This window comes from Oreochromis niloticus, linkage group LG20 (assembly GCF_001858045.2).
Source record: "Oreochromis niloticus isolate F11D_XX linkage group LG20, O_niloticus_UMD_NMBU, whole genome shotgun sequence".
Taxonomy (NCBI): Eukaryota; Metazoa; Chordata; class Actinopteri; order Cichliformes; family Cichlidae; genus Oreochromis; species Oreochromis niloticus.
In genome coordinates this window covers 24,766,105-24,787,382 of record NC_031984.2, presented here as the reverse complement: position 1 = coordinate 24,787,382, position 21,278 = coordinate 24,766,105, and the positions used below count along the sequence as shown (strand labels likewise).

At 38.6% G+C, this 21,278-nt stretch overlaps 1 protein-coding gene across 20 annotated transcripts in view; it reads right to left on the bottom strand.

Annotated features, from left to right (window-relative positions):
- The window catches only part of cacna1db (calcium channel, voltage-dependent, L type, alpha 1D subunit, b), an 85,079-nt gene that overhangs the window by 38,085 nt on the left and 25,716 nt on the right, over positions 1-21,278 (bottom strand). For 13 of the 20 annotated variants that reach the window (XM_025901574.1, XM_025901560.1, XM_025901562.1 and 10 more), the window contains exons 4-10: positions 15,078-15,217; positions 14,272-14,414; positions 9,744-9,896; positions 8,270-8,466; positions 5,549-5,652; positions 5,043-5,212; positions 1,043-1,117 (exon numbers count right to left, since the gene is read on the bottom strand). In XM_025901574.1, coding sequence (XP_025757359.1) covers positions 1,043-1,117; positions 5,043-5,212; positions 5,549-5,652; positions 8,270-8,466; positions 9,744-9,896; positions 14,272-14,414; positions 15,078-15,217 — 982 coding nt within the window. The remainder of the gene's footprint in view (positions 1-1,042; positions 1,118-5,042; positions 5,213-5,548; positions 5,653-8,269; positions 8,467-9,743; positions 9,897-14,271; positions 14,415-15,077; positions 15,218-21,278) is intronic. The other 7 variants (XM_025901565.1, XM_025901575.1, XM_019349853.2 and 4 more) reach the window with 1 other exon arrangement.

Genomic DNA, 21,278 nt, shown 5'->3' with positions numbered 1-21,278 from the left:
TAAAGCCATTTTGTAGAAAGATACACTTAAATCTATTAAAATAAACATAACGTTTAACAATAATAATGAGTAATAACTAATTTATTACTCATTATTATATACAAGTAATTTTTTTAGTAGTTTTACTTTCATGGTAAACATTAAAATAACTTATAACAAAACTTCAATTTACAATTTATTTTACAACATATAGTGATGGTAATTAGTGTAAATTTTAATAATTTTGTAGCTAAGGTCTTTTTATTTCTGACCCAAAATACTGAAAATCTAGAATCTAAAACATTAATATTAGATAAATATACCCTATACTTACATGGCAATACAATAAATATGAGCTAAATAGATTTTGCTGACATTTAACACTCACATATTATACATGCGAGTACATTTTTGGGCACCAAAATGCCAACATTTACATTTTAAGTACTTTAAGGGAGCTCATTTTCAGTTATGTTTATATTTTAAAGTTAAGGCTTGTTGTAGCATATACTGATAACATTATTTATTTTCAATGCCATATATTTTTAGAGTTTCACAGGATATTTATCATTTTAAGTGAGGCTTATTGTTGTTATCTTGATGGTTTTATACTTACTAAAGTATGCATTGTGAATTAGGCTTACATTCACATGCGCCCACACTCATATGTATGTAAAACAATGTTCAATGTGGTGTGTGGGTGGTATTAGGAATATCAGTGTTACTAATTCCTCAGTTAAATAAAAATATATAATTTTTCTCTAAACTGCTCTAAACGGGTCACACGCCTTCATTTTCTTTTTCCTTTCCTTTCATGTGCTGTAAAATTCAAAATCTTTAAAGAATTTCACTGGAAGTTGGACTGTCTTTCCTGTTATGCCAGTGCAATAATAGAATAACATGTATGTGTTGAAGATGGTAAGGATCAGAAACTGACTAATGAAGGAAAGGGTGTTTAAGTACAAGAGCACACACAAAGCATAAGCAAAGCACATGCAGGTGATGAACCGTCCCGGTGAAGATGTGCGGGGAATTTCAGACACTCGCGCGCACACACATTTACCCTGTGTCTCTGTGGACTGAGTGAACCAGCCAAACTTTCCTTTCTTCTTCTCAGTAAGGTCAGCCAGCGTGACCCCTTGGTGTTATCAACATGCAGATCATACAGCCAGACAGCAGAGGAAGCAGTGAGTCAGTACACAGCACAACAAGAGAGAGAGGAACGTACAGCAAGAGACAGCTGCAATACAAGCTACTGGCACAGCTACCGTGTCCAGAAAAGTATACAGGACATTCTTGAATTATATCTAGTGGATTAACTACTACTAATAATACACTAACTACATTTATTTATGCATGAATTGTGTGTGGAAAAATTAATTCATCATATTTGCTCCTAGGGCAAAAGTGACTGGCAGTAAGGAGTAAAAAGACCAAATAAGGAAGAATTCACAGTAATTTGTAGATTTGAAGCCAGCAGATCATTTAGAGAGAGGACATGATGAACATAAGGGCCTCTAAAAGAAGTAATTAAAGTCATTGTTATGATATAAATCAGCTTATAAATTATATACTTGTATTAGTATTAACATCAGCAAATAAATAAGACAGTCATGAATGAATATCATGGACATTCGTTTTTTAAATGTGTCATCATAAGATTGTCCACGACTATAAAGTGTCCCGCTGAGTACATGAAGCAAAATCAAATTAAACAAAGCAATAAAAATCCATTATCTGTTAGACTGCATGCTGTAACATTAGCTCTGTGAATTCTGGACAGAGTAACTATATAATACACTGTAACAGTGGAAACGATCAACATTAAACACGACTTGGGAAAGGAAATAGAAGAAAGCAGAGAAGAGAACAACTGTGGGTAAAGAGAGAAAACGATGTAAAGAAACGAAGGGAAGTTCTACAGACAGCTTTTAGGAGGCGCACACACACTGCAAGGAAGTAAAGTTAGTGCGTCGTCATCTATAACATCGACAGCAGTGCTAAAAGCAAGGCATTTACTGCCGAACATAAAAACTGACAGGTACATACGCACTGACTGCTCTGTGAATGGTTACGAGGCGCTCTAGCTATAATTCGGGTCAGATGTATTTTCATGTCAGTTACGCCCACATTTCTTTCCCTGCACATCCAGATGGATTATAGTATAATTACTAATGACACAAGCTTCAGTCCCAACATTTGTTGCAAAAAACAAAAGAAAAAGCCTGAATTCAACAGATAATTTTAAACGGCCTTCCTACTGTCAGTTAACAGAATCACTGAGCCGTTGCGCCATCCGATTTTCATACCAGACATCAGAAATACTATGATTAAATAAACACACAAAAGAGTCAATGTTTACGGTAGAGAAAACAACTAAGGAAATTCATCTCTCTCTGAGGGCAAGATGCTATGTCATATGCAAAAAAAAACCCCACAAATCTCTCCTGTTCATCAACTTTGGACTGTTAGATTATTTAATGGCTCATTCTACTTATTCCATATACAGCAAATGTCAGAAACCAGAACTAACTGTTCAAGTTGTTCATACTGGCTTCTCCACCAGTCACAGTAGCTAAATACACACGAATACAAATGTCAATCTGCAAATCAAGTTTGCCTGTTTTTTGTTTGCCTTCTTTATTAAAATCTAAGAATTACGCTGATACTACTGCTTTTTCTGAATCTGAAAAACTTCCAAGTTGTTATGTTTTATCTACATATTAACATTTCTGCAGAATTACAATACTTCTGCTATGTTGTACTATTTCTGCCTAGTTATTATGTTTCTTCTAAGTTATTGCATTTCTGCTAACTTGTTACATTTTTGCTAAGTCGTTATGCTTCTGCAAAATTATTAAAAGTTCAACTTCTTTTCAAATACTGACTTCAGCTTCTTCAGCTATTTTCAGCAGTTTTCAGCAGAGCTTCAGCTTTACAGCATCCACACAGCATTTTCGCAGGAAATGCAAATTTTTCTAGTTAGAATCTAAGAATTACGCTGATACTAAGGCTTTTTCTGAATCTGAAAAACTTACAGCTAAATATTTTTCCAGGGCGTGCCTGTAACGAAAAATATATTTTTGTTACTACTTGTCAGTATTTTCTGTGTAATTGCTACTGCATCCAAGTAACATTGTCTGCAAATGTAACCAAATCTAACCAGCAACGTTAAAATCATGTTTATTGTGGCACTCTTATTAAACATGGAGCTGAATTACGTTATGGTTGCAGTCCATCCACAGTATGTTGCATTACATCACATTAGCTGAAATAGTTACGTTTTTGGGATCCAGATAAAAGTAAAATACAGTATTTATATGAATTTTTATTTACAACCCATACAAACATTGAAATAAAGGATAGATAAACACACTGCTTTTGCCACGGCACTGAACGTGCTGCGCTGTTCACATGGTTGAATCTTGATTTAATCTTCTGGATTAAAGCAACCAGTCACTGAAGACACATCAAAGAAAATTCTAGAGATTTAATTTCACGACACGCAAGTGTGAAAGTGTAGAGCAACACACAAACTGCACTGCTGCAGTGGTTATGATTTCAAAGATAAAATCCTCCAGCATGTCAAAGATGGGTGTTTGTACCACCAGTTGTATATAAATGTGAGGATTAAGTGAACGCTAATATAAGCATTACGTCCATGTAATAATGATTCCATTACATTTGTTATGGATTAGACTAACGCTGGTGTTTACTCTGACCGGCTGGAGAGACCCATGAATGGTCAAAACTGTTATAAGTGAACGTATCTGAAAAAGTAGGTGGTAATTCAGAGGCTGTGATTCACTGCTATAGTGATTTAACACTAATTATGTGGAAGATAATATTAAGCGGTTATAAGGTACATAATATGTCTGACTGAGATATTCGTAGTGTATACACAAAGGCAAAAATGTAGGCATTTAACTGTGTCAGAGGTGGAGGTGGATGTTAAGAAGCGTATTGTTGCAGAACACATTTCTATTTGAAAGCAATGTTTTTTATTATAATTTTGTTGAATGAATTATGAGGCTGTCATAGCTTAATCATTCTCTGCTGTGCCATGAATGACTGAGAGCAGCTGAAAACACTGATCTTCCCACATTTCTCTCATTAAATAAATGACCGCATATAATATTTTCATGCCATTTGTTACACTAGGCTTTCTTGTCATGATCATGTTCTAAGTCAGCCATCCCCAAAGTCAGGACTGCTGCAGCCCACTTAAAAACCAGAAAATCCCAACGGGCCCATCCATCTTAAATATAATCAAAACACAAGAGAAAGTGATATATTTCCTTTAAATTTGTGTTCAAAAAACATAAACAACCTTATAAAGATCGATTCATTTGTGTCAGAACAATGAGTAATATCACAAACTAGCCATCTCCTATTACCAAATTAAATTCACTTTTTATATAAATAAATACATGTCTATAAAAATGTAACTGTACAAATCTGTGAGTAATCAAACTAATGAATTTCTGTTATTACTGAGGCCTACTTGCAGTATCTTTATGGCCCACCAGGGGCTTCAGGAGTCATTGTTGTAGGTCATACAGTATGTTTGCAGAAATGTAGGAACTCACAAAAGATTTACATTCATGTATTAGATTGCATTCGGTGCATTTTCATGCAATTTTTAGTGAAATCTTAGGTGCTTCAAGTGATCCCTGCCTGAGCTTCCTTATTCTAATTCAGTCCTTGTGCTCCTTGTCAACACAAATAAACAGATGCAGTCACCCCTCACTTACTATACTAGTCAAATGCCAAGTCAGAAATTATTGCAAGGAAGCAGCTGTCTCAAAACAACATCATGTTCCCACAATGAGCCGCATTCAAGTCAAAGTAAGCAAAGGATCATGAGAACTGCCAGTTAGATGCATAACAGATTGACCATCTCTCCTTCCTCTTGTAACAGTTTTAGTGGCAAAGAAATGCGCAGCATTAGCTCAGGACAGAAGAGGTTAAGGCTTTGTAAGTCGAAGTTCTGTTTGCATTCTTTGTTGGCCTGCTTTGGACAAGAGTAGGAAACAAAAAAACATTAAATCCAGGTAACTCACGGTTACGCTTGCCCTCCTCATCTCCCTCCTCCTCGTTCTCAGGGTCGATGTCCTCTGCCTGGGTGATCCAGTCCAGGTAGCCCTTCAGGTCTTCTTCTAACTGCTGCTTCTCACGCAGCTTCTGGAAATCACCTCGAGCCTTAGCCTTTTCGCGCTCTTTGGAGAACTCTCTAGAGAGGGGAAAGCATAATGTCAAACGCGGGTCACCGTAACAGAATGGCAACACTCTGCAGTCTTAACAATAAGGCTGCACTAAAACTGATAACTTAATAACCTCATCAAACAATTTCTTATCATTTGTTAAAATGTGCAGGGTTAAAGTTATTTGTGGAATTCACACGCAGCATCACATTTTTAATTTATTACCAAAATGAGCAAAATACCCCATCTATGAATATGTTTTATAGATATATTACACACATTCTGTAAACTGCATGTTTCTTTCAAGTAGAGTCTCAGTCTCATTTTATTAAAACAACAATTCAAAACAGAAACATGAAACATACCCACTCAGCACACCCAAAACCAGGTTAAGAACAAAGAAGGATCCAAAGATGACGAGGCTGACAAAGTAGACCCACGGCAGCTCAAAGCCCATTGCATCATTCATCTACACAGGAAGAGATAATAGCAACATTTAACTGAATTAACTCTAAATGCAGACATGGCAATGTTATTCTTACAGCTTACATAGAATAAATTATTCAAAATAAAAACTGAATTCTAATAAAAAAAAATTCATTAACTCATGGAGGTGCAAAGCCCACAGTATCCCTTGAGCATGAAAGACAATTGTCACTCAACTACAGCTAAAACTGCAGCAGGAAGGGTGACCACTAGAGGGAACCACGTGAGAGACAACTGGGTCAGTTATGAATGACAGTGAGTACTTGTATTAGTGTTAGTAATGAGGCTGTGCCAAATGACCGCACTAAATCCAACGTGCCTCTTAGCTGAGCTGCTGGCAACACCAGGACCTAAAAGTTTGCCCTTTTTTCATAATCACATTTCACACAGCTCTCATCACAGTAGGCGCTTTTATTTGCTCAGTGTAAATGTTTACAGTTTACGCTTCTATTTTGATACTCATTTTCCCGTTAAAGAAAAAAATCCCACTAATGTGCCTGCCTCCAGCTGCAGAACCGCCCACCCCGAAGAAACATTTATACTTAGCTTATATATCAGTACGAAAGGCTAAAGGTCAGTTTTAATTTATACATCTGCGTATCTATCCTGCCATGATCTCTCTTTCCATCTTTTAGGTTTGCTGAATCTCCTTCCTTCCACCACTTTAACAGCAGTATTAGCATGGGATTGCCATGGTAACACATACATGCATGAAAGTGTGTGTGGGACACAGAGAGAGAGTCTGAGAAGACGAATGAGAAGGAGGTGAAGAGGTTCATTATTTCATAGATGAGGGTCTCCATCAATAAAAGGGCGTGGGTGTATTGTGATGAAAACTCATCATCAGTGCTGAGTATTTTGGCTAATTAAAAGCTGTTGGTGATTTGTGTTAATATGAAGCCGGGGGGGTTCAGGTTAGCCTTTAAAAATGGGTTACACACTCTAGCTGTCAATGAAAACTTTTTTAGAAAATAACAACAACAACAACAAAATCACATAAAGCATGAATTTGTAAAACTGAGAGAAAAAAACTGAAAGGGTTGAATGAAAAAGTCTTGTTGCGGTCAAACCTGCATGAAAAATCATGGTTCTGAATGGTGTCTTACTACTTTTGTCACATTTGTAACTAATGTTCCATTGTTAAGCTATAGCTCCATTGTCTACATAACAATGGAGCTATATAATGATAGTTTGTCATGTGATTCCCTTTTTTTTGTTAGAAGGAGCTATAAAGAACAACTTCATTTTTTTATAGAATTTAAATGACATTAACTTTGTTTTTAAAAAAACATGCATAATCCTATTACACTTATTATTACTTTAATATTATACATACAGTGCTGTGTAAATCTCCTGAGCCAGCATTTTCTTCAAACATGTGCAAACTTTGAGAAATGCAGGATATAAGGCACAAATAGAGTTTGTGGAATTCTAAAAAAGTTGGAAATCAGTATTTGGTACCTTTATTCTTCAACGCAGCCTGACCTGTCTTAGGCAGCTTCCTTGTAATATATTTCACTAGTCTGCAGGAATAGTTCTCCAGGCTCCTTGAATGACATTCAGAGCTCTTTGTTGGATGTTGCCTGCCGTTTTTTCTGTTCTCTGTCAAGATGATCCAACACTGTTTCAGTAATGTTGAGGTTTGGGCTCTGGGGAGGCCAATCCATGACTGAAAGTATTTTCCTATCCAGATATGCTTGTACCGAATTTGCAGTGTGTTTGGGATCACTATCATGCTAAAAAAAAAAAAAAAAAATCCAGTTCCAGTTCCAGTCGCACGCTTTCCAGATGCAATTGCATCCTGCATAAAACTCTGATGGTACTTTTCTGTCTTCAAAATTCCATCAATTTCGACAAAATCCCCAAACCATAACAGAGCCTCCACCGTGTTTTACAAATGGCTGTAGACACCCTTTCCTGACCTCCTCGGTGCATAGTGATGATTATTTGCACTTCATAAGACTTGTTACTGATTTTCAGTCTTGTGTAACTTGGGTTACCTCAGCCTTTTCTATAAGTTTCCCATTCTTAAGAAAGGGAACAGTAGATGGATCAAGTGAAGGGCCAGATGCATCTCTCAGGTCCTGTGACAGGACTGTTTCCTGTTCTTAAAAACATGACTTTCAGATACTGCTGATCGGTTCAGTTTCACCAAGACACACCATGCCAACACATGCCAAGGTTTTCAGCCAAACATTTTTCCCAACAGGCTGCTAGTAACAAAGTGCCTAAAGATTTAAAATTGGCTCTTAGTTGTCTTTATATGTAAACACAACTCTGGTCCTTCCAGGGAGCTACATGTCTTTATTTATGTCTGAATGATTCATGGGTCAGCATTAAGTAGCTTAAAAAACACAAATAACATTCTACTGAAAATAGCCAGGTACAAAGAGTGGACTGAATAATGACTGGAAAAGCAGCCAATATCCAAAGCCAACATCCTACACCATGAGAAATCCTGGAGAACTATTGCTCAAGACCACTTTAAAAAATTGCAAGAAAGTCTGGCTCCTTGGAAACAACATATAAATAAATGCAGGGTGGCTCAAGACTTTTGCACAGCACTATATTTTCAAGTAACATTGTATATTTGGGTTTACCCAGTAGAGAACGTCAGTCCAGCCTTCCATGGTGATGCACTGGAACACAGTGAGCATGGCAAACAAAAAGTTGTCAAAGTTGGTGATGCCATTGTTGGGGCCTTGCCAGCCCTCCCGGCAAACTGTACCATTGAGAAGGCAATGCCGCCCATGCCCTGATATTGCACATGGCGCCGGCTCTTCCTCTGCGAGGGCACCTGGAGATAAAAAAAACAAACAGGTAAATCAACATGGAAACAACATGAAAGCGACTTCATATCATCCTGGCAAAAGTTGTTCAATTTTTTGTCACATCATTTCACGTATGTTCTTTGTCCACTTTTAAATCTCATGTTGCATCTTCATTCTTAGTGTCTAATCTTTCTTTTTCCAGAATGTGGATTTCTTTTCCTCCAGCATTATTTTTATGAGTTCCCCATCACTGTATTTTTCTATGATTCTGACATTATGATTGCATTATTACTTCATGCAAAGATAATAATAAAGTTAAGTTTAAGCTATATCCATGAGAAAATGGGTATCAGAAATCCATAGAGGCATTCATGCCGTCCTCTGTGTCACACTTTAAAATTGCACTGTTCAGTATTCTGACATTATTCCATCATCATAGGAGCAATGCAGAAAATTATGCTATACACTGACATTAATTACAGTTTGCCCCAACACCCCACGCTTACAGTGCACTCATTGTAGATTAGCCCACATGTTAATCTTTCCACCTTCTTAATAAAATAACAACAGTGCTTCTACACACACAAATCCAAACATGTGGCCTCTTCCTTTTTCGGATGCATGTCCCTCTGACCTATCCCCCCAAAAAACACAAGCTAAATGCTATTTTTCAGGGCTGGTGAACACACGGTGGCTTTGATTAAAGCGAGATTCAATCCTGCTCTGTCGTGACCTCTCGACTTTAGCCTACTGTGCTTCTCCTGACGTCACCAGGCAAACAGAACAGATGAAAGCAAGAAAGGGAGAGATTACGTTAAAGGTGTACGAGAGGGAGAGTGACACTCCACGATAACAGCTGTCGTAATGCAGCAAATCCCTGTGATTTAAGCTGCTTCAATCCCGTCAGTCAGCCATTTTGGACTATAACTGTGGTTTTATGTATGTGTCTTTGTGTGCATATGTGCTAGTGTCCATCAACATGTCCCTTTTTTTCTGGTACACTGACATCAAAGAGTAATGGTAAAGTAAAGGTCAAGCATGTTTACATAATAGCTAGATATTAGTCATTTAATCACTGGATTTAATCCACCATCTGCTGTTCTGCCCTGTTTTCAGTGGCTTGTCACCATTCACAAAGGTACATGTGTCCATTCATTCTCAGGGTCAGGGATTGAATCCTGAGTCTCTTCTAAGGTGACATGTATGCCTGTTTACTTTATGGAGTAAAAATCCCTCCTTTAACAGGTGTCTGTAGGAAGTAAAGCAGACGTGTAGTAGCAGACAAGACAGGAAGAAATCTTACCTGTTTCTGTCACGTAACAGGTGGCATGCATTTTGCCAATAAAAAGCTCCAGGCCGATGATGGCATAGATAATAATGACAAAGAGGACCAGCAGAGCGATGTGAAGCAAGGGAACCATGGCTTTAATAATGGAATTTAAAACCACCTGTAAACCTGCAAAAATAAACAGAAGCTAAAGTCAGTCCGAAGAAGCATCAGTTTTACTCTGTGGGAATTGGGACAGATGCAAAAAGACAAAAACACAAATTATTGACCCAATCATTTAGCCAAGTCGTGATATGATTATCAATCTAAAAGCGCATGATAACAATGATTATGCAAGAAAGCAAACAAAGGGCCAAAATATTACAGCCTAATTAGACTGTAAATAATGAATACGACTCCAACAAACACTAATGGTAACCCTTTACATGGTAAATCATGGCATTTGATGTTGAAAGGTACTGTAAAAAGTAATCAGCTGAAAACCCTACTGATACCACAACATCTAAATGAACACAGAGTTTCTTCTTATTATTCACTAAACATCCTTAAAAGAATCCTGGAAATATAAAATAAACAGACATAAATGTGAGAGCTGCAAATAACTTTTATTTTCATTAGCAATTTGTCTTACAGTATTTTCTCAGTATTAAGTCAAATTCAATAAATAAAATACAAGAAGCGGTGAAAAATGAATTTCCTAATGTGGGGTTAGTGATCGTTTTGTCTGACAAACAGTCCAAAGAGATATAAAGCCTGCAAATTCATTAAAAAGGTGGAACTGTAACCATCAAGACTTTATTCCACTTTTCCAGTCAAAGTTTGTTTAGCTAGCACCTGGCACATGGGCAGTCTACTGTGTGTATTGGTATACAATACATAGGTATGCAGAAACTCACACACAAACACTGTATTCACAATAGTACAAACGTACACATTTGTAAGAATGCACTATTTTTACAAAAGTCTAATTATATCAGTGGATAGGAATGAAAGCTAGCAAACTATCCTCTGTTTTACTGGCTAACGGGTTGAAACATCCCAGCTAAATTACACCGCAAAGAAAAGACAAATGTTAAACTTGTATAGAACTGAAAATGTCGTTTAAACTCAATGCATCTTCATCTGTCCCAGAGGTACTTTTTTCCCTCAGACCAAGCAAATGCTACGTTGCTATGGCAACTCAAAGAATGTAGACACATTAGGGCATGTGTTGATTTAAGGTCAAATGTGTGCTGAAAACAGAAACACTGAAGGAAAACAGTATATAATGAATGATAAAGAAACTGGGTAATATGATAGGACCTACACAAACTTCTAAGAGCTAATGTTTAACCGACCACCTTATTTTTATTTTGGTAAACTACCTTTAAACTGCTAACAGTCAAGTGGATACAACTGTCTTTGGGGGGCAGTGGCAGAAATACAATACTGGAATAACCCAAAAGCACAAGCTAAAAAAAACCTCACTAAATAGTTAGTGATAATAGTAATGACTACAGAAATGTTCCAGTAGGTCCAGCTTGGACTCCAATGAAAGGCTGAAGTGGGTATAGCAGACAGTAAAGTTAGCAAGTCAAAGAACAGGTCATGCTGCTTTACTGTTGCTAGCGCCGCGATTTAATTTTGAAGTGTTTAATACAACACAGTGAATATTTCACTTAGCGAGACCTTCTCAAAAATTCAACTGCAGCAGAATTATGGCAAATAGTTAGTTGTTGCTACTCGTTCAGTGGTGAGAACCTGGAGAGACACTGATGTCAGGTTAGTGTTATAGTGCTTTATAAAAATTTATACACTTGCTACTTTGTAATAGTCCATCATTCTTTTACCCACATCCTACCTTGGCCACTAAAAGAAGTTTTGAGCTGTTTCAGAAACAGGTGGGATATTGAGATCAATAAGCCAAATAAAGACTAAACAATATATTATTTAAGGTCTTTTTAATTTCAGTTTAAATCATTGTTATTTTATATAGAGCCAAATCACAACAACAGTCATCTTAATATCACCTTTATATTGTAAGATAAAAACGTTATAATAATTCAGAGAAAAGCTCAACAATCAGACGATCTCCTATGAGCAAGCACTTGGTGACAGTGGGAAGGAAAAACTCCCGTTTAACAGGAAGAAAACCTCCAACAGAACCAGTCTCAGGAAGGGCCGGCTTTCTGCTGCCATTAGTTGGGCGTGAGGGGAGGGAGACAGGACAAAAGGTATGTGTATAATTTAAATGTGTGATATTACAAAGTACTATGTAGTACCTATGGTAGGGTAACTGACTTTGTGACTGCAGCTCATCTTCATAATTTTTTTTTTTTTTGGCTAGACTTGTGCTTTTCACAGATTCATTTTTATGGCTCTTTTTTCCTTGTTAACAATACTATCAAGATTATAACATCTCAGTGCATAATCATACACTTTTGGGTAGCTTGTTTGCTTACATAAAAACTTTAATAAGCATCCAGTGAAAATTCTTAGGGATGTTTTATTTATTCCTGCATATTTCTTGCCATCCTGAATGAATAAAAACATATAATTCAATATCAAAATCATCAATTTAAATAGTACTGAATGAATTTTAAATAATTATCTGACAGCACTGCAGTTCTAACGGCTTGTTATTACAAATGTTGATACGATAACGACACCAGAAACAACAGACTCGGTCAGGGTCACCATGTCCCACTTCCCAACTGCATCCTGCCCCATGTTTACCTGTCACCTTTGTTTGCAGTGAAAAATATAGAGTAGTTGATATTTGGCCATGCTGACTAATAAAAGCCAGTTAATTACTTTCAAATGCATTTAAAACATATGAGAACTGCTGTTTTGCCTCAAGGGCAAATGACCAGAAACACTCCAGCTGCTTGAAATACCCTTTACTTGGGTGTTTTAAGGTTGCCATAGTGACTGTCTTTGCAGAGACAATTCAGCTGAGCTGGAATAGAAATCTAATAACATAACAGAGAGAACCTGGGGACAGCAAAGAAGTGTTTTTCACACAAAACACCGGGTTGAATAAAACATAACAGGCTGAAAATATCAACACAATGTTAATGTGAAATACACGGTCCCCTAATTCAATAAGTTCCATAATGTAATAAAACACTACTTTGAAATCACTGAAAAACTGGACTACTCATAAGACTGAATGACAAAGCTAGGTAAGCACAAAGAAGAGCGTCCAATTTATTAAACCAGTGTTTTACAATGCTTTGCCATCTCTGTTCAAATTACATTTTAATGTGACTGATTTAACTGTTTTTTCAGTAAGGAAGCCTTTCGCTAAATAGATGTAGTGAACTTTACATCTACAGCATACATGAGCGCCTCTTTTTTTAAAATCTGTGATAAAAAGTATTCCTGGCCGGTGAAGAGACTACATGCCGTCACCTTTAAGGTGTTAGATGTGTCTTATAATAAGAAATAAGAAAATAGTGCAAACTCTAACTTATGCTAACAGCACATAAAAGGCTCTGAGGCTCTGTCAGCGGTGTACCCCACCTCTCGCCCTGTAACAGCTGGAATAGGCTCCAGCCCAACTGTGACCCTAAACTGGATAAGTGGAATAAAATGAATAGTTGGAGCAGGTGGAACCATGCTAACGCAGAACAGATCAATTTCACCAAACAGACCTAATGATAATTTAGACTAATAACAGGCCATAGTCATGCATTTAGGAGAAAATTGTTCGAACAAATCTACTGTTTTTTGAATTTTTCCCTGAATATGATGCCAGTAGGAAGTTGGGACGGGGCCATGTTTACCTCAGTATCCTATTCTGTAGATTCCATTACTATGATGCCATAGTCTTCACATCCCATATGTGCACAGTGTGGTTTGTCTGCATACCATACTTTGCTCCAAAACCGGTAAGCATTAATGTGTGTATCACAAAAGTGTCCCGTGCACTTCGTATTAATACACCCTCATACCATCACAGATGCTGGCTTTTGAAATGTGCACCAATAACAAGCCACATGTTCTCATCCTTCCTTACTCAGAGTCCATGACTCATGTCAACATGTGATCTGTTGTGGCTTTACTGTTTTAATTATGTGCAAGTGACACCAATCCAGCTTTTGAGGATACAGTATGTTATGTTTGCTGGGTACACCCATTTCTCAAGACTATGTGGGTGTGAACATCTGGCTCCAATATCAAACACGTATCTATCTGTCCCTCACTACACCGATGAATCCTCCGCTTCTTTTTAATGTGTCTCAGAGCAATCCTTCACATGTTTTGATTTCTGTCATTTCAGCAGCTGTTTAGTCTCAGTATTGTCTCCCCAAATACATTTCCATTGTGTTTTGTGAGATTTTGTTTTTTTTTTCTACTTCCATTGTGTGTTTCAGTGCCATCGCAGCGTCACGTGCATCCAAGCATACATTATCTACACTCATCTCAACCCAGTCAATGTGAAATTAGCTGAGAACTCCTGTGTGAGTTCATAGGGCGCTTAAATAAAGAGAAGATTAATTGGTTTGGACTTAAGGGCGTAAAACATGTACATTTATTACACATTTTTGTGTTTACTCACTGGGAACTCCAGAGACAAGGCGAAGGGGTCGTAGCACGCGAAAGGCTCGGAGGGCCTTGACGTCAAACCCTCCAGGTTTGCCTCCAGACTGACCACCAGAATCTGCATCTTTGGTTATCATCTCCAGAACCACACTGAACAACCTGGAGATGAGAGAGGGAGATAAAATATAGAGAAAGTGAGGCAGAGGCATGTAAGAGAAGAAGCAGTAATGGCAATGTGATGAAAACAGAGCAGAAAAAGATAAACGCAAAAGAGTCAGAAAGCAATGAACAAAGCCGCGAGTCCTCTTTGTTCTTGTCTCTCTGTTCACGCACCTGCCTGTGCAAGTGTGTATGGTTTATGTGTGTGCTCTTTACATATGTCTATGCATATTTACCTTTAGTTTTTCACACCTCATCACAGTTTACATTGAAGTCCCACAGGAGCCAGGTGGTCTACTGATAAACCGTCACTCTATACAAAGCCATGTGTTCGTGTCTTTGTGTGTGTGTGTGTGTGTGTGTGTGTGTGTGTGTGCACTTTGGTGCATGTGCTCAAAACATCACTATTGTATTGATACAGGACAGAATTTATAAGCTCATGATTCATTTTCGATTGAGAGAGCGGATGGACAGATGTTGGGCTAAGTTGCACAAATGCTTAAATTTGTGTTATAACATATTTTTTCAAGTACATGAAAGAGAGCGTAGAAGATGTGTGCATGATTGGTTTCTTATGTAAGAAGAATTGTGTGCGTGTGGGAGTGCGTGTGCAAATGTGTATTTGTACGTATATCCTGCATCATGTGCTACCTGTAAACTCACCCCACAATGACGATGACAAAGTCCAGCATGTTCCAGCCGTTTCTGACGTAGGAGTTTTGGTGCATCACCAGACCATAGGCAATAATCTTCAGAAATGTCTCTATTGTGAAAATGATGAGGAAGGCATATTCTACTGTCTCCTGCATGGAGGGAACGGAAACAAGGAAGAAAACAGGTGTAAAGGGGAGAGGGGTGGAAAACAATGAAAGATGTTTATTTAAACTTTGCGACCATGTTGGTCAGTGGTGTGTGCAACGACTTGCAGCCATAACAGGTATTATCAATAAAAGGCAAACGGTCAATGACAAATTTCAACTTAAGCTTCCCCATATTTTCAGTCCTATCACAGAAATAACTTGAACATAAAAGCACTTTCAACAAATGTAGCCTGTAGCATGTGCTGAGCTAGAGGACATGCTGACTAAAAAGAAAAAACCCCCGAAAAAGTACTTTAAAAATTAATCCTAAATCTATTCAGCGATGAAATCAAGATTTAAAAAGGTAATATTTCATCCATGGACATAAAGCACGTCATCAAACAGAAATCTCTCTAATAATCCGCTGATCAATTATCAGTTGAGTTACTATAATAAGGTTGTAATATTGACGTGAAAACACAGCTTTAAAATACATGAATTTTCACTGATACAAACTTGGTGAACTCTGTGGTATTTATGGTGTATATCTGCTTGTGAGCCAAGACAGCCTCGCCAGTTTTGTTTGTATCTATATCTATACACATGTAACACATGTCTTCTTCTTCTTCTTTTTCTTCAGGCTGCCACAGGGGTCACCACTGCACATCATCTGCTTCCATCTCAGGCTAACCCTGGCACACCAACCCTCTGCATGTCCTCCTTCACTACATCCACAAATCTGTGATCTTTCTCTTTTCCTCCTGCCTGGCAGCTCCATCTTCAACATCCTTTTCCCATTACACATGCACTCTTCCTCCCATGTTTACATGTTTGTGGGGTGTGACAATTTAAATCTAGATCTTAAGGAACCTTATCATTACTTAAAATAAAAGTTTGCTAAAGACTCTACATATAAGGCTTAAAATAGTGCGCTGTGTTCATTCTGATGATTTATTTGTATTTTCATGATTCGGACTTCAAGTGTGTCCATATAAAATAAAACTGAAACAGCATTTCTCTTAGAGCCGTAGTGTCACATGTAACACAATAGTGCTGAAGTGCAGGAGCAGACATCATGATGCATTGAGAATAGACATAACACAACAAGCAGAAACAAACTTTCCAATAGTTATGTTTTAAGTTAAATGTGGCTCAGTCCTGAAATGTTCAGGTACCCATAAAGCAGATCGCACAAGTTCAAGAATGGACTGTGAGTCTGGTTCTGAAAGTAAAGAAAATTGTGAGTTTTTAATGAGCACACGATGTTTGCACCAAAAGAAAAAAGAAAAAAACAGAAGAGACAATCATAAGATGTCTTTTGAGAGCTCAAGGTTTTATACAGCGGCAGCATTGTGAAATATGATGTAACACCGGCTTTATATGGAAGGATGTGACTGTGGGTGGAAATGACCCCCTTTCATTCATTTGCATTCAGGTGAACCTCATAAACACAGCTCAGGGAGAGACGTACTGAAAGCCAACAACACAAAATCCAAAAGAGGACGTCGCAAAATTAATGGCGCTGTGTGACTGACACATCATCTCGGGCAAAAGCGGTGCAGAAAAACCGAAGCGGTGACCGCTAAGCAGCAGACATGCTGCCAGTGCGTATATTTCGAGGCCAAAAAACAGAAAAGATGAAAAGTCTTCAAGTCATACTGTATGTCCTGGTGCATCATCAGCATGTTTCCATGGCAACTACGTGCCCGGTAATGGAAATATGTCCCAGAATTTGGATATTTCCACATACACACACGCACACATCTATTTATTGTGCTTACACATTATTTCACTTTCTCACCTCCACTTTCTTTTTCTCTCACACAGAAACACATTTCTCTCTCCTACGTATCTCACTTCTCTCTCCCTCTCTCTCTCTCTTTCTGTCTCTCCCACACACAACTTTCTCTCTCTCTCTCGCTTTCTCTCTGCTTGTCATCCTCTCTCTGCCTCTAATTTACGAACCAAAAGGTTAGTGAGTCGGCAGGTTTTAAGGCCCATTAAGTTAAGCACTCCCGTTGTTGATTTAAAGGACGCAGACACGCAGAGCGCACTCGGACAGCGTGCGCAAAGATACGTGGTTACTGAAAGAGACTGACGACATCAGCAGCACGCACACTCAGACTTCACACCCACACAAGCGGGCAGAGAGACCTGCAATGATACACAAACTCAAACCATGCTTCTGAAAAGCAGCAAGTCAACCAGACCAACACTTTCACTGAAAAATTTTAAATGCCGCTGGCAATGGTGGCTTAAAGAAGAACAGTTAATCAGCAGCCACTGTAGGCTACTATAGTGCTATCATCAGTATTTTTTTTAAGTTTTAGCTCTAAGTGCATTGACTCTTTAGATTAACTGTGAGGATGCAATTTATCCATGCAGTCTACTTAAGATTACAGACGTATTTTCTTTTCAGGCAGCCACTGGAGCTCTGAGCATCACTGTGCAGAAAGATGTACAGTAAGACTACAAATAACAGGCACAAACAACAAAACATAGCAAGCTGTCGAGCGGCCACGTCACACAGCAGGAAGGATGGATGCTTCCATCTTCCAAAAGACATCCTGGATTTGATGTTTTAATGATGGTGGTGGAGAGAGCTGTCTGACAAAATCTCCCACAGGTGACCCCACTGGGGGTCACAGCTGGTGATTGCTGATATACCATATGATGGTCATCCTTATCAAAAGCACACCCCTCATGTGTGATGAAGGGAGGCATTGTCAACATGGAACGAGGATAACAGCGGTCACTCAGACCTGTTTACCCGCTGTCGTTCAGTGTGATCTGGAAAGTTTTAAATCTCTAGTGCAGGAAACGTGTTTTTTTCCAGTTATGAAACTTTTAAATTAAAATATTTGCCTTTCATGACTTCAGGTTTTTTTTTTTATTGAGTAGGCAGAATGTGACAATAGATGTAAAGGAATTGTCAGCATGAACTTCTAGTGAGATTTAACTATACCTTTATTAGCAAAATTGAAATAAACAAGAAAAGTGTTGGTGAGATCACATCATTATGCAAACTTTATTACTTTTAGGGGAATTTAGTGGGCGGAGCAACTCACAAAAATGTCAAAGACAGGCATTGTGTTTTGAGTACCTGTCTGCTCGCAGTTCAGTCTTGTGCAACATAAAACTGATAAATGTTTCTGGGTCAAACCTAGAACTCATGGGGCTTTTGCAACTTGTAACAGAAAGCTGAACAGGTGGCTCAGTCAAACTCGAAGACAGCCTATTCAGATGCTGTCAGATTAATGGAAAGGAGCGCATGTCTCAAAGAAGCTTAAGTTTAAAAAAAACATTTTTACATTGGTTTGGCAAAGCTGTTTAAAACTGCATTTTCTACTGTACCTCAAACAAATATGAGTTTGACAGTTGTGTATCAAAATCTTTTGATTTAGATGCAATACAGAAAAACATCAACTGAGATATTTCTACAAGGTCTGCAAACTCTTCACCAGAAATGGAAATATCCTTTATGCAAGTTTAAAAAAATAAATAAATCAAAAACATGCAAATTCACTGCTTTGGTCTTTTCATATTGCAGAACTATCCAGATGCTCTGGATGAGTAACTCAGCTGCTGTGTAAATATTGGTATTTCAACAATGGCCATGTCTTTGTCTGTGTCTTAATTGTTAACGGTGTAAACTGAGAGTGGTGTCTCAACAGTAGCTGGGGGGGGGGTGACCAGTTAACGTCAACAAGCCCCACAATTCAGAGCTGTTTCTCAGTGATAAGAGCCTTCAAAGCACACATGAACACACACCTGCCTACGTCCAATTTAGCATTCTTGCCTCTTGTCCTCTTGTTGTTTACACAGGAATGAAATGTTCGCTGTTCTGTTTAGTGAACAGCTGACAAATTATGTGTGTGTGTGTGTGTGTGTGTGTGTGTTTCAGGGAACTGGATTTAGGTCGTGACTTGGGAGTAAGGCCGATAATGAAGAGTGGAGATTACCACAGGACAATGGAGACAACAAACGGAGTGCATAGGTTATCTCACAATGCAAGTCGTATAAAAAAAACCTAATGAATACACATTTGCATGGTAGGTAGATAGAAAAAGTTATCATGTTAAATGTTAAAGCTCATGACAGTACAACTCGAAAATATCCCGGCATCTGAAGCTGCATCTGAACAAACACGAGACTTCTGGAACAAGAAGATGAGACCAAAGTGGAGATGTCTGGCTGTAAAGCACGGACGTTTGGTGAAAACCAGAAACAGCTCATACCAGCTATGTTGGTGGAGGGGTACACAGGATCTGGCCACCTTGTAGTCATTGAGTTTACCATGAAGTCCTCTGTAAGTATTCTGGAGTCAAATGTGAGGCCATCTGTCCAACTGCTAACGCTTGTTAGAGCATACAACAGGACAATGGGTCCAAGCACAGCAGCTAATCTACAACAGAATAGCTGAAAACACAAGACAATCAAGGTGTTGCAAGGCCCAGACCTCAAGCTGATTGTAACGCTGTGATGGGACCTTAAGAGAGCTGTGCTTAAACAATTGCCTGTAAACCTCCATGATAAATTAAGTAGTGGCCAAACCATTATGCAGACAAGAACAGAAGCAGCAGATAGCAGCAGGACAGGTGCAGGGATGCAATGCTATTAATTAAAAGTAAACACTTCCTGCATCTGCTTCACTTTAAAAGCTTTCCAGTGAAATGACGTATTATGACGTTTACTGTGAAGCAGCTGCGGGGAGACTTCAGCACTTCGTGAACATCGAGAGGCACTTTCAATTTTGCTATTTCTCTGTTTAAATCTCGCCACTGAATAACAACCTGCAAGAACTCATTTTGTTTTTAAGCCCATAATAAGGTAAGGATTATAGGAACTATTGTAGCCTACAATGCACAGAAGTGGATTTATTACGTGTAGTCAGAAAAGCAGACTTTGGTATCTGCCCTGTTACATACCTAGCTATAGCACACATGCTATGATGTTATATAATAAATATTAAATCCCTTTTATTCTTCACATCCCCGAGGGATTCCTGGATAGTAAGTGGAGTGTGAGAGAAGCACGTGGCGCAGACCTGAAGCTGCCTCTGCGTGAGAGAACTGGAGCGGGGTTGAGTGCTGACCAGGAGAGAGAAAAAGCGAGACGGGGTCGTGTGTGTTGGGGGGGGGCACCTAAACACCGTCAACACACGTCTGTCTTTGGCTTTTTGTTCTGTAAAAAGTCAGGATCCAGAACGAATGTTGTGTTTGTTTTTGTCATGTTCTTCCTCAAAGGAGGGCATCCCCTGTGTTTGTTTCCTGTGTCCGAGCTCAGTGAAAAATGCTCCTCCCGTGCTTGTAGCAGGGATGCTGTCGCCATGGAAATCAGGCTTGTTGCATGTGTGGGCAGAGAATGAAACTTGAAGTGAGGGATACTCAAGACGACTGCCTCTGGTACACCCTACTGGTTTAGGTGAACAGGAGATGCCCTACATTCAGTTCTTAGTTCTTTAGCTTGAACGTTTTAGAAAATAATGTTTTTACGTCATCAAAATACGAAAGACAATAAAGACAATTTGAGGATGATAAAACGTATGATCCAAATAATGCACTTTATGTATTAATATTACTGTTTCATTGTTATTACGCTTTTTAATTCCATATACTCGCTTCCTATTGTGTGGAGGAGAGATCGATCTGCCAGTGGAGCTGAAGACAACTGAAGAAGGACTTTTCTCTGGAAGAGCAAAAGGCCTTTTGTGTTCACTGTAAGCATTTATGGTCAGTTTAGTAAAACAGGATGGCACCGAGCATTAATCTCCTTGTGCAAAATGACTTTGTACACTATGGCATAAGATGGGTTTGCTTCCCGTAGAGAGCAGCACAAACTGAGGTCCATCCACTCCCAGCGAAGCAGCTTAATTGATTTAAGGAGGAGCAGCGAGTCCTGTAAGCTCCAAAATCCCCTGTTTTGGGAGCTAGACAAGAAATTTCGCTTGCTTGAGCTAAAGCCAAAAGAGCTGACGGTCTGTGTGCAGCGGATGAACAAAATGTCCTAGTTGATGTTTTTGGACTTACAGAGACTCCAGACCATGTTTTCAATCAAGCACAGT